The sequence below is a fragment of the Artemia franciscana genome, unplaced genomic scaffold, assembly GCF_032884065.1.
Source record: "Artemia franciscana unplaced genomic scaffold, ASM3288406v1 Scaffold_1097, whole genome shotgun sequence".
NCBI classification, from domain to species: domain Eukaryota; kingdom Metazoa; phylum Arthropoda; class Branchiopoda; order Anostraca; family Artemiidae; genus Artemia; species Artemia franciscana.
Genome location: NW_027062740.1, coordinates 101377 through 114902, shown reverse-complemented (window position 1 = coordinate 114902; position 13526 = coordinate 101377). Strand labels below are relative to the sequence as shown.

Here is a 13526-nt window from a genome sequence, read left to right as displayed (position 1 = left end):
AAATTTGGATTCTGGAACGTTCGAACAATGTCCCAGGTGTCCAAGACAGAACAATTTTTTAAAGAAATAAGCCAGCATGATCTAGACATTCTCGCTCTGACTGAGGTATGATGGGCTGGTTCAGGCCTCGAAAAGTTGCCAAGTGGACACAGTATCATATTCAGTGGAACAGAGTCAAGGAGAGAACACGGAGTTGCCCTTATGATGACAAGAAAAACTAGTCTATCCCTTTTAAAGTGGCAGCCAGTTTTGTCCCAAGCTCTTACCGCTAGGTTTGCCAGCCAGCACGCAAAATTGTCTGTGGTGGTCTGTTATGCACCCACAAATGAAGCAAGCGATGATGTAAAGGAAGAATTTTACAGAACCCTGCGATCAGTTGCCAGTGATATACCTAGACATGGCATAGCTTGTTTTGTTGGTGATTTCAATACAAAAATTGGTGACGACCAAGAATATTGCCCCCAGTCTATGGTTTGCCATTGCCTCGGTAATCGAAACGAAAATGGTGAGTTTCTAATCGATTTTGCACTCTCAAATGACTTAGTTATTACCTGTTTAACGCCTGCTCAACAGCAACGTCATCCCGCTCCTCCTTTACGCAGCCGAAACCTGGATTTTGAACCAGCAACAGGAAAAGAGAATCCTTGCATTCGAGAATAATTGTCTTTGAAAAATTTTAAATATCCATTGGTCAGACAGAATTACAAATGAAAAAGTCCGCAAACTTACCAACCAGCCTCGAGGGACAGATATCATTAGGGCTCCGAGGTGGAGATACTTGGGCCATGTTTTCCATGCAGGACATTCAGATCCCATAAGCCACTTTACATTGGAACCCAAACGGAAGTCGAAGACGGGGAAGACCTCGGAACACTTTGCGTTGAACATGTAAGTCTGATCTGTGCAGTATCTATGCTTCCGTTCAACCCGATCGGGAAGACATATACGCAGCTGCCCAATTCTGAAAAGATTGGCGAAGTCTCATGGATGCCCTGAGTGCCTCTGGCGGCACAGGCGGATCCAAGTTCTAAGGTAAGGATTCGGGTTAGAATGACAAAAAGTCCTTAAAAATACTCTGCGGGGAAGGGGGTTTTGCACGCGAGCTCGACCAAATTGTACACTTACAAGTTCATAAAAGAACAGATTCTTTTTAGGTGTATTTTATTCTATAAAGGTGGGAATTTTACCTATGGCTACAATGAAAATAACAATAGGCTTCATAGTCTATATTTCTGTGACGAACCTCGACTGAGGGTCCATCCTCCTAAATATCGCATATTTCTTCGCTAAATGGGAAAAGCCAGGATTGGCTTTTTCCGTATTTGCTATCTCTGGTTATTCACCTGGCCAAAATTTGAGAAAATCTAAAGCTCGATAGCAACTCCTACTAGCTTGTAAGAGAGAGAGAGAGAGAAATAAAAATTAAAAAATAAAACTTGATTCTTTCAAGAATTTGTTATAAGAATGAACATGGAAACGTAGGGAAGTCATACCATATTTCATCTTTTATCGCGCAAATCTTTTTGGTCACTTAAAAAGGGCACTAGAACTTATAATTTCTATTTGACTGAGCCTTTTTTGATCTCCTAGCACTATTGGTTTGATGGGATCACCCTTGAAAAAAAACAACAACAAATATAACACGCATCTGTAATCTTTCTTCTGGAAAAAATATAGAATTACACATTTTTGCAGATGGAAGGTTGAAACTTCTATATTAGGGTTCTCGGATATTCTGAATCTGATGTTTTGATGTTCATTAAGATTCCTTGACTTTTTCTTTCCCATCATTATCGGAAATCGTGCAATTTTTCTCAGGCTTGTAAGTTTTGATCCATAATACTAAACTTAATGAATTTTATATATTTGGAATCAACATAATAATGAACAGTTATATTCATAAACATTGAAGCTGTAGCTTGGTACATAACCAGGTTGTTTGTAGTAGACGTGACTTTCGCGCGTTTTATGAGTTTAGGATGATTCAGACAGGATACAATATTTGAAGTGTAGCTAACACATATTCATTTTTATATATATATATATTTTGGATTGTTGATGGGCTGTTTCCGGAGAGTATCCATTAGCGAGGTGGGCGGTATATTAAAGTGTGCTACTGAAGATCATCCGTTTGTAGTGATTTCTGAATTTGCATCTCAAATATGGCGATGTAATGAAAAGATGAATTTGATTCTTATTATAACCCTTTACCCCTGTAAGTTTTCTCTCTTGGCTCTATGATCTACATATTTCTTTCCAAAGATTTCAAACTATCATTGATGCAGTCTTTTTACGTAAGCCAATTGAATGAAATCTAAATTAATAGGAAGAAATATGGAATTGTCGAAAGATTCACTTCTGGATTTTCAAACCATGAGACAGTCACGTACCTAGTGTTTTTCTTCATGGGGACTGGGCTGAAATTCCGGAAATGACCCAAAATAAATGAATTATATGGAAAAGACAAAAATAACGGTTTAAATTTTTTAGGAGTCTCGAGATATCAGGGGAGGGGAAGAGTTATAGACCCATTCAAGGCCGTTTCTTGAGGGGGGGGGGGGTTACGTTTTGACTCCCTTCCCCGGAATGTTTTCTCGACTCGTAAAAACAGCAAAAATGAATATAAACGCATTTTTGATGCGTTCTTAAAGTTTTTCTGTACCCTCCTGCTCTCGAAAAAATCCTCTGCAACCTATCCCCAATCCAAAAAAACCTGGGTTCAAGTCTTTGCTCCTTTATCCACGTCTGAATCAAAGCTTGAACTGTTGTCATTTCGGAATTTCCCCTCTTTTCTTTATCCTTTTTAGAATTAATTTATTCCTCCTTCGTAGTTCCTTTCAGGTTTGAACTGGTTTTATTTTTTCCTGTGGACTTAATAAGTCGTTGCTTTTTTCTTTTATAGACAATATGCCTGTCACATGGTGTTATAACATAGAGTCAAATAGACAATACTGCAACAGGGGCTTTCCAATTGGCTGTTATATTGACCCTAAAGGGAGGAAATCAGAAGGGTGTTACTTGTCAGTAAGTAGTTGGTGGTGTTCTTTATGTTGTTTTATTGCTGATTCCTGTTTTTAACGATTGTTATTACCCATGTACTACAATTATGTTTTTTAACAATCCAATTGCTGTCACAATTATTATATAATTATTTATTATAATATCTTAATTATTATATCTAAATAATTAATTATTTATTAATAATTATAATAAGTTATGCAGTGGTTATTGTTATGTTTGATAATACTGTTGGTAACGATTGTTGTCATGCGTGTACTATATTTTTTTAAGTGTATTGTTAATGATGATTATCTTGTTGAAGAGCAGTTAAATTTTTCCCATTGTATGCAGAGACCAAATCTTTCGAGCTCATTACAAAGAAGTATTCCTTTGTCAGGGGGGAGTGACCCCCCCCCCTAATTTACGCCACTGAAGTTGTCAGATTACGGTGCTTGGTATGCGATGAAAACGGTTTCCTTTTTCTGCTGTCATTTTTTGGAAGTCAATAATAGAATATTAATACATCTATATATATATAAAAATAAGTTGTCTGTCTGTCTGTGGATCTGTGGATCAGGTGACGTCATGTTTCGGCTGACGTCATGAAATTAGTTGCCGTCATTTTTGTTATGACGATGCTTAGTATATTGTAAAACACATTAATTTGGTTAATAATATACCATTTAAAACACCAAAATGAACATGCTGGAGTAGTCACTCGGTGAGAGAGGGTGTCAGAACGGAGAATGAAGGTCCCAGGTTCAAATCCTGGTTAGGCTAAAAAAGGTAAAAAACTAAAAACTAAAAAAAAAACTGAAAAAACTAAAAAAAGGCAAAAACTACAAAAAAACTAAAAACTAATAAAAAATAAAAAAGCCGAAAAACTAAAGAAACTAAAAAAAGGAAAAAACGTAAAAAACTAAAAACTAAAAAAAAAGGAAAAATGAAAAATAGAAGAGAAAAAGAATACTAATAAAATCAAAAATAAAAATAAAAAAAAATAAAAAAGATAAAAAGCTAAAAAAAAGGTAAAAACCAATAAAAAACTAAAAAGAAAAAAAAAGGTAAAAAACTAAAAAAAACTAAAAAAGGTAAAAACTAAAAGAACTAAAAAAGTAAAAAAAAACTAAAAAAAAGGAAAAAACTGAAAAATATAAGTGGAAAGTAAAACTTTCCTTTTAATTTATAACCTAAAATAAAGAAAACACAAAAAAAGCTCTATTGTCCTCTACCAAAACCTAGCATGTTAACTAATAATTAACTAATAAATAGCCCATTTGGCCTGATTGCAACACCTCACAAAACACACCTTATAGAAAACACCTTTGAGAATTTAAATTAAGAAGGAAACTTATTATATTTCAATGAAATATACATTAAATATAAAATGATAACTTACGTAAAGGAACTATCATGTATCAATCAATAGCTAACGAAATAACTGATTACTACTAGCGAAACAAAGGATAAGACTCGAATTACTTTTATTATTCGGGTGTTGTGAGATTACTGAGTTTATATTAGATCTGTTTGGAATGTAGCAACCTAAGAAATTTTGAGAAAGGATGATCTAAAGGACTTCATCACTTACCTGGGAAACTGGAATCATATTCTAGTAACGGACTTATTCGTTTAAAAACGTTTAGAAAACCATGGGGGGGAGGAGAAAACGCCACAAAACAGCATGAGAATATCAGGCGGCATTTTATTTTTGGTACACAATATTGAAGTTTTTCCGCTCTTTTGTAAAATTTATGTAGTGTTAATTTATAAGATAATATAAAATTTGCATTTGAAAGTTACTATCCCAGGAAAAAAAAATGCCGAACTAGGTTTTTGCCAAAACTACAAAATATCAATGAAACTACAATCATTTTAAAACTATCAATCAGACGTACAATTCGTGTGTATAAATATCAGAAGTTCAGTAAAAATAAAGGGGGGGGGGGGCTACCAATACGTGATACTTCTCTGTGTCGGTGCTAATAAGGGAATGAGCAGGCATTTTGACAGAAACAAATCCTTGGAAAATCTAAGAACTGAAATTCAAACCTGTCTTTGCTTCCCTCGATGTAGGAACAGACAAAAAACTGACGTAACTTCAGTGGTGTCAATTCACGAAAATTAAGAGAGGAGGGGGAATGTATGTTTTCAAAATCTATGGGAGACGATTTTGCTTTTTTTTTTTTTTAAATCTTATAAGGAAGGATATTTTGAAAATTGAAGGGAGAGGCAAAAAATCTAAGGAGGCACATGCCCCCCACCCCGATTGACGCCACTGCACACTTGCACGGCAGTGCCTCAGGTAGCCGTGTGTCACGATGAGTTGTTATCTTATTCATTTTTTTTTTTTATTAAGGGGGCCCGGATTGAATTTGATCAACGTTAAAATGGGGTTACCGAAGCTCCAGAATGGTCATCCATTCTTTTACAAACTGTTTTCTGCAGCAGAGGGGAAACTAGGCACCCATATTATTCCAATTGAGTCAATCAAACAAAGAAATACGTGTTCGAATTTTTTCTAAAAATTATGTTCTTATTTGGACTATTCTCCCGAAACGAGAACCAATGAAACAATTTATTTGTCTGGACTTGGGCGGCTTTGGATAAGATATAGATAATATAGAAAATATCACATTTAGATTAGCAATATGAATTCAATTCAATTATGTGCTTTGTTTGAGAGCGCTCTACTCACTCAATACATTCCAGGTTTCTAAATTGTGCGTGTCCCACGTAAGTGCAGAATTTCTAAAGACCAAAGATAGTGTTAGAGTTTAGGGGTGATTAACGCTAGCTTGTGTCGTGTTTTTAAACTCCTTGACTGACATGAATGATCAGTAACATTTCAAATACCTGTCACTGGTAATATTTGAGCATACCAATAAGTTGATTTTTAATGCATTAATTACTGCTATGATATTTTGTTACCAAGTATTTTAAAAACTATATTTATTCATGAATATACAAAGTTGTATCTACGTAGGGGGGTTTAATCCCCTCCCCCCCCCCCGAAATGTTTGCCCAGCTCGTAAATAAAAACTCGTAAACGTAACAAAATTGCATCTAAACAAAGTTTTTTTTGTACCCTCTCCCCATCTAAAAAATCCTCGATATGGCCCAGTGAATCAACTTTTCCCAATTAAATTCTCTAAAAAAAAACCTGTTTTTAGAATAACAAATGTCCAGAATCCTGAAAACAACTTTCAGGAAATCTTGCAATCGATAGCGAGGGATTGTACGATAATGTTAGCTAGAAAGTCTTCGAAAATCTTGTACCCGTTTGAGAAGTTGATTAAACAAGACCCCCTCCCCCTAGAATTACAGAGTTGTACCAGCCAGTAAGTAGATCTATATCGCAGCTGCAGTTTGCTATGTGCAGATATTACATTAACCCCTTTTCTAAGGGATTTAGTTATTCTTATTTTTTTTAAGTCTAAAACAAATATTAACAATTTTTCACTAAGGATTATGAAGAATAGCTACTCTAATATGTCAGCCACTCCCCAACTCTTGAAATAAAAGCGATTCGAAGCAAGCACAAACTACTAGTATGTGAAATGTTGCAGACAACCCCTCCCAAACCCATCAGCTTACATAAATAATTCTGTTTAGCAGACTTTTATGTCAGTTATCAATGTACTTTTTACCTATTTTGAATTTTTAGTGTATTGAAACTATATTTGATATATTTCTACTCAGTGCTATAAAGTGTTTTGCTATCTCGATTTATATATTTAAATGACGTGGACTGATTCTTTATATAAACTTAAAATATATTTATATGCAAGGTAACCTCCGTTCAATTTTAAATTTAAAATAATATACGCTTGGATTTTAATGACTTCCTTTCAGTGTACTTTGATAGGGTAGGATTTAGGAACATCCTAGGGCACAGGAGGGTCCAGAAATAATGTTTGGGGGGGGGACTAATAAAAATTTGGAGCCCAATTGGTATTTTTGCCCCTCCACCCCTGTAATTAGTACAACTTTTGGTGAGACAAGATCCCCTAAAACCACCCATTGAATCTGCCCATGCGCTGCCAGGCCAGGGTATAGGGGCTAAAGTCGTGAGGCAGAATAACCAGAACAATATCCAGAAAAATCTGAATCGAGATTCGAGTTGAACCAAAGCCTGTCAACAGTTAAGGTTAAAGGTAGATGGGGAACGGTAAGGATAAAAAATAAAAGAAACATAGAAAGTTAATTTCCGTGAAATTATAATATCAATTAATTTCATTGAAAAAAAAATATCCGAGAAGACTTTGTTTGAAATCCATTAAAGATGGCTTTCAGAATAGTCAAGTGATTTCAACCTTAGCAGTTTTTCAGTAATTTTTACACTTTTCTGTTTTTTGTGGAAGGGAGGTGGGGTGGAGTAAATGAAAACTTGGCAAAGGAAGAGAACATTTGGGCATTTGTATCTTAATTTTAAATTTTTTCCGAGTTGTTATTGGAGCGTCAAATAAAATTCAATAAATAAAATGAAAGGAGAAAACTGGCATTTTTTTATTCTGAGAACTTTAATGTCTACTAATTAAATTTATAAAAAAGAATTCGTCGGAAAATCGTTAAACAAACTTCCAGAAACAAGTATTTCAGCATTTTTCATGTAATTTTGATACTCGTGTGCATTTTCGGGGGAAGGGGGGAATAAATGAAAAACTTTGCACAGAAAGCGAGAATCTTTGGAGCTGATATTTACCAATGCTAAGACTGTCAAAAAGGCTTTTTAGTAGCCAATTCACACAAGTCCACAAGAAAATGCCGAGTCGGGTCGGCTTTTATAATTTTTCGATAATTTTAGGAATATAATTGTGGTTATTAAATAAGTTTTTAACATAATAAGTTTTAACAAAATAAGTTTTAAATGTTATTAACATGGATCATTACTGCTTGTTTATAAAATTTAGCTTTTGGGTAAAGACCTTAACTCCTTGCAAGACTTTTGAGACAGACTACTCGAAATTGCTCTAAAAAAGTTTTTACGTGGCAGCTACCTCACTATTCTACAAGCATACGCTTCACTCTGGAAAAATTTGCATCATGATCACTGCCAGAGTCTAGGCGTCCAGAGAAGTTCGTCAATCCTTCATACCAATCACCTTATTCAGGGGTTTGTACGGCACAAACCCTCCTGAAACGAACTCCCGGTAGAAGTAACGCCCAAAATATGATTAGTAAATTCCTTAAGGGGCGTTACACACGGTTCAGGCAGTAAAAAACATGCTCGTTTGTAAGCCTGGTGATCATTACTACTGGCGTTTACTATGGCATTATTACGGCCTAAAATACTACTAATGGTAAAAGTAGTAAAGGTAAATTACTAATTGGTAAAACTAGTGATCATTACCACTTGCGTATACTGTGGAATTATTACGGCCTAAAATACTACTAATGAATTCCTAAGGGTTAAGGAAATTCCCATACGGTTGATGCAATAGAAAATAAAGGTAGTTGGTAAAACTAGTGATCATTACTACTGGTGTTTACTCAGTAAAAAAGGTGGTTAGTAAGACTAGTGAGATGTCATCACTACTACTGGTAGCGAAAATTTGACTTTAAAAATGTTGCCAGTTCTCCGATTTCAAATTGTCAACATATCTAATTTTTATCAAAAAGCAGATATCCATAAGCATTTATTGGTATGTACAGCCCTGTTTATCTTGAACTAAGCGGTGAACTAAGCGGAACTTCAAATGATCAACTCTTTAAATCCCTGATTATTTGGATTGTCGCAAAAAGTATGAAACACACTCTGTCGGATAATTTTTTTTTTTTAGAAATGTTCCAGGTAAGAGCATAATCAGCATCTGAGATGCAGAGTGAAATAGAGGCTTGTTAAACCCATTTACAAGGTTCAAATGTTGCTAACTTCTGATAGATGCACAAGCTCCATTTTCGCGTAAAATTCTTAAAACTGCACAGATTACCATTTACAGAAAAAATAAATAGCTTATGCTCATTACAGATTCGTACTTTCATCAAGACAATTCGGTCTTCACGACGCAAGGGTCTTCACACTCCTTTACAATTTGAACCTTTCTACGATTTTTGTATCGTAGACAAACGATACAACGATACGAATTGCGAATTGTATCGTGTAACAAATTCCTATGTAATTAGAAAACCTCTGAACGCACAATGAAAGATTGTCAGCTACTAAAAACCATTAGTACCACAAATCTATTTCGATCTCACCTAAGGCGGTAGCCGGAAAAGCATTTGTCCTGGAGAGAACATTTAAAACACAAAATCCACATTTTCAAGTGACACTTTTTCCGAGAGTTCGATCCTACAGAGGTATTTAATGGGAGTGGAATGTCCCTGTGTGCAGCTTTGAATTTCCCAACAGGCTTGCAATTTATCTTGTTATAATTTCTTATAACCCTTCTAGTGTTATTTCTTGAGACGAGTGGTTCTTTTAGACAACCTTTGTGCTCTTTTTTAAAAAAATATTCTAATCACATGCCTTTTCAGCCTCAAAATGTTAACTTGCATAGAACACATATCTTCTCCGAAAAAAACAAAATTATTTAAGATACTCGAATACCATTTTTTATTAATAATGCAAACTTAAAAAACAACAACATGACTCCACCAAACTCAAAAATTACACAGAAAATATACAAAACTCCCTAATCAAGTCTACCGTGTTAAAACTCGTTGTAGAGTAACTTCCACAAAATATAGTAATAGTTTAGCTTATAGAAGATATGGCGAATAATATATAAAACAAGAGATCATATGGTATGAGCTCTAACAAAATTCTATGAATCAATAGATTGATTTAAAAAGGAAAATAAGAGGCTTAATGCCGGTCAAGATTTAAAATAAGAGCTCTGAGTCGCAAAGTCCCTCTAAATATCAAAATTCATTAAGATCCGACACCCACTCGTAAGTTATAAATACCTAGTTTTTTCTAATTTTTCCTCTCCCTTTTGCCCCCCAGATGGTCGAATCTGGGAAAATAACTTTATCAAGTCAAGTTGTGCAGCTCCCTGACACGCCTACCAATTTTCATCGCCCTAGCACGTCCAGAAGCACCGAACTCGCCAAATCACTGAGCCCCTCCCCCCAACTCCCCCAAAGAGAGCGAATCTAGTACGATTTTGTCAATCACGTATCAAGGACATTTGTTTATTGTATCCACCAAGCTTCATCCCGATTCCTACACTCCAAATGTTTTTCCAAGATTTCCCCCTCCAAATCCCAACAATGTCAAAAGATCTGGTCGGGATTTGAAATAAGAGCTCTGAGACATGAATTCCTTCTAAAAATCGAATTTCATTACGATCCGATCATCTATTCGTAAGATATAAATACTCCAATTTTCATGTTTTCCAAGAATTCCGGTTCCCCCCCTCCAACTCCCCCGAATGTCACAGGATCTGGTCGGAATTTGAAATTAGAACTTTAAAGCCCAAGATTCTTCTAAATATCAAATTTCATTATGATCTGGTCACCCTTTCGTAAGTTACAAATACCTCAATTTTCAATATTACCCCCCCCCCCCCAATTCCACCAAAGAGAGCAGATCCGGTCCAGTTATGTCAGTCACGTATCTTAGACAGGTTTCTATTCTTCCCATCCAGTTTCATCCTGATCTCACCGCTTTAAGTATTTTCTAAGATTTCCGGTCCCCCCAACTGCCCCCCCCCCAATTACGTTTGATCCGGTTGAGATTTAAAATAAGATATCGGAGTTACGAGGTCCTTCTAAATATGAAGTTTCATGAAGATCCGATCACTCCTTCGTAAGTTAAAAATACGTCATTTTTCAGACTTATCCCCCCCCCTCGCAATTGAGCGGATCCGTTCCAATTATGTAAATCACGTATGCAAGACTTCTGCTTATTTTTCCAACCAAGTTTCATCCCAATCCCTCCAATATAAGCGTTTCCCATCATTTTAGGTTTCCTCACCCCAAACTTCCCCCAATGTCACCAGATCCGGTCAGGATTTAAAATAAGAGCTTGGAGGCACGATATCCTTCTAAAAATCAAAGTTCATGGAGATCCAATCACCCGTTCGTAAGTTACAAATACCTCATTTTTTCTAATTTTTCAGAATTAACCCCCCCCCCAACTACCCCAAAGAGAGCGGATCCGTTCTGGTTATGTCAATCATGCATCTAGGACTCGTGTTTTTTCCCACCAAGTTTCATCCCGATCCCTCCACTCCAAGTGTTTTCCAATTTTTAGGTTTCTCCCTCCCAACTCCCCCCCCCCCAATGTCACCAGATCCGTTCGGGTTTAAAATAAGAGCTCTGAGCCACGATATCAGAAATACCCCCCCCCCAACTACCCAAAAGAGAGCGGATCCGTCCCGTTTATGTCAATCATCTATCTAGGACTTGTGTTTATTTTTCCCACCATGTTTCATCCCGATCCCTCCACTCTAAGTGTTTTCCAAGTTTTAGGTTTCCCCCTCCCAACTCACCGCCTCCATCACCAGATCCGGTCGGGATTTAAAATAAGAGCTCTAAGACACAATATCCTTCTAAACATCAAATTTCATTGAGATCCGATCACCCGTTCGTAAGTTGAAAATACCTATTTTTTCTAATTTTTAAGAATTACTCCCCCCCAACTACCCCAAAGAGAGCAAATCAGTTCCGATTATGTCAATCATGTATCTGGGACTTGCGCTTATTTTTCCCATCAAGTTTCATCCCGATCCCTCCGCTCTAAGTGTTTTCCGAGATTTTAGGTTTCCCCCCTCCAACTCCCCCCAATGTCATCAGACCCAGTCGGGATTTAAAATAAGAGCTCTGAGACACAATATCATTCCAAACATCAAATTTCATTAAGATCCAATCACCCGCTCATAAGTTAAAAATACTTCATTTTTTCTATTTTTTCCGAATTAACCGGCCCCCACTCCCGCCCCAGATGGTCAAATCGGGAAAACGACTATTTCTAATTTAATCTGGTCCGGTCCCTGATACGCTTGCCAAATTTCATCGTCCTAGCTTACCTGGAAGTGCCTAAAGTAACAAAACCGGGACTTTAGGTTTTCCCCCTCCAACTCCCCCCAATGTCATCAGATCCGGTCGGGATTTAAAATAAGATCTCTGAGACACAATATCATTCCAAACATCAAATTTCATAAAGATCCAATCACTCGCTGATAAGTTAAAAATACTTCATTTTTTCTATTTTTTTCGAATTAACCGGGCCCCCACTCCCCCCCCCAGATGGTCAAACCGGGAAAATGATTTCTATTTCTAATTTAATCTGGTCCGGTCCCTGATACGCAGAAGGTAGCAAATTCTGTTAAGTTAAAACAGCAGGAGACGTATCACTGCAAATTTCTTGTAACTGATTAAATCCGAAATTTTTGAAAATTCCCCATGCAATGTTTCACAAGAAAAAAGTTACTTTGAATACCTCTTCAATCATGAATTTTAACAACAACTGCTTATAATTGAAGCTTTCACCTATCTTAAAACGAAATCTTACCAGCCAGAAAAAAATAATTTGGACTTGACCAGAAACGGAAGCGAACCGAACATTTACCCATACGAAAACAATTTGCATAGTAAGAACGACGTGAAATTCGACTGAAGCAACCCTAAATTTTACTCACATGAATACACGTTGCATCGGATGAACGATGTGAAACTCTACTCAAGCAAACCGAATATTCGCCCACATGAAGATACTCTCTGCATCAGACGAGCGACGCGAAATTCGACTGAAGCAAACCGAATATTCGCCCACATGAAGATACTCTTTGAATCAGACGAGCGACGCAAAATTCGACTGAAGCAAACCAAAAGTTAGCCCATATGAAGATACTCTTTTCACTGAATGACGAAAATTTGACTATTGTCAGAACTTAGCTTAATTTCATAAAATTACACTTATTCTAGACATAGCAAAAAGAAGATGATTTTATGTAATGAAAGCTTTTAATCAAGACTGAAGCGATGCCGAAAACAAAAATGAATCCACGCTACATTTAGGAGTAATAAAAAGCGAACAAAAACTCCACAATAAGACGATCATTAGCCAAACAAAACAATTTTGAAGGAGCTAGGTACGATTCGGTTCACTTGATAACAATCAGGTACTGCATCCTTAATTTCCTTTTATTGAATCTCAGCCGAAAAAAAAAGGTAGATGTACGAGCTAGAGACAAGCTAAAAAAAAATTGACCTATTTAAGAACAACAAATAATTAACTAGTGAAATAAAAAAAAAAGTAACAGCTTTATTTAAGGGAGAAGCTTCAACATTTAATGTAGGATCAACTAACCGACCTTACCATATTTTTCTGCCATTATTTTAAATTGAAGGCCCTTGTGTAAGATATGGATGTGTCAACATGAAACGAAACTTATTGTGTTTTGGTTTGAACGGTACTCTTTTTAACCATTCAAACACCATTCTAGTCAAAAGGTTATCAGGCCTGAGGTATCGACTAATGCCACCCGGGAAATAAAATTTACAACCTTTTTCATTTATCCTTTCCTGAAACACAGTACTTGTCACTATGCAACCAAGTAACTTCAAGTTACACT

At 36.3% G+C, this 13526-nt stretch overlaps 1 protein-coding gene across 2 annotated transcripts in view; it reads left to right on the top strand.

Annotated features, from left to right (window-relative positions):
- The window catches only part of LOC136042324 (transmembrane 9 superfamily member 2-like), an 83214-nt gene that overhangs the window by 37353 nt on the left and 32335 nt on the right, over positions 1–13526 (top strand). The window contains exon 6 of one of the 2 annotated variants that reach the window (XR_010621257.1): positions 2903–6852. Coding sequence is in view for 1 of the 2 variants with exons in the window: in XM_065727276.1 (XP_065583348.1) it covers positions 2903–3024 (122 nt within the window). In the remaining variant the exon portion in view is untranslated. Of the gene's footprint in view, positions 1–2902; positions 6853–13526 lie in introns of those variants that run through there. The other variant, XM_065727276.1, reaches the window with a different exon arrangement.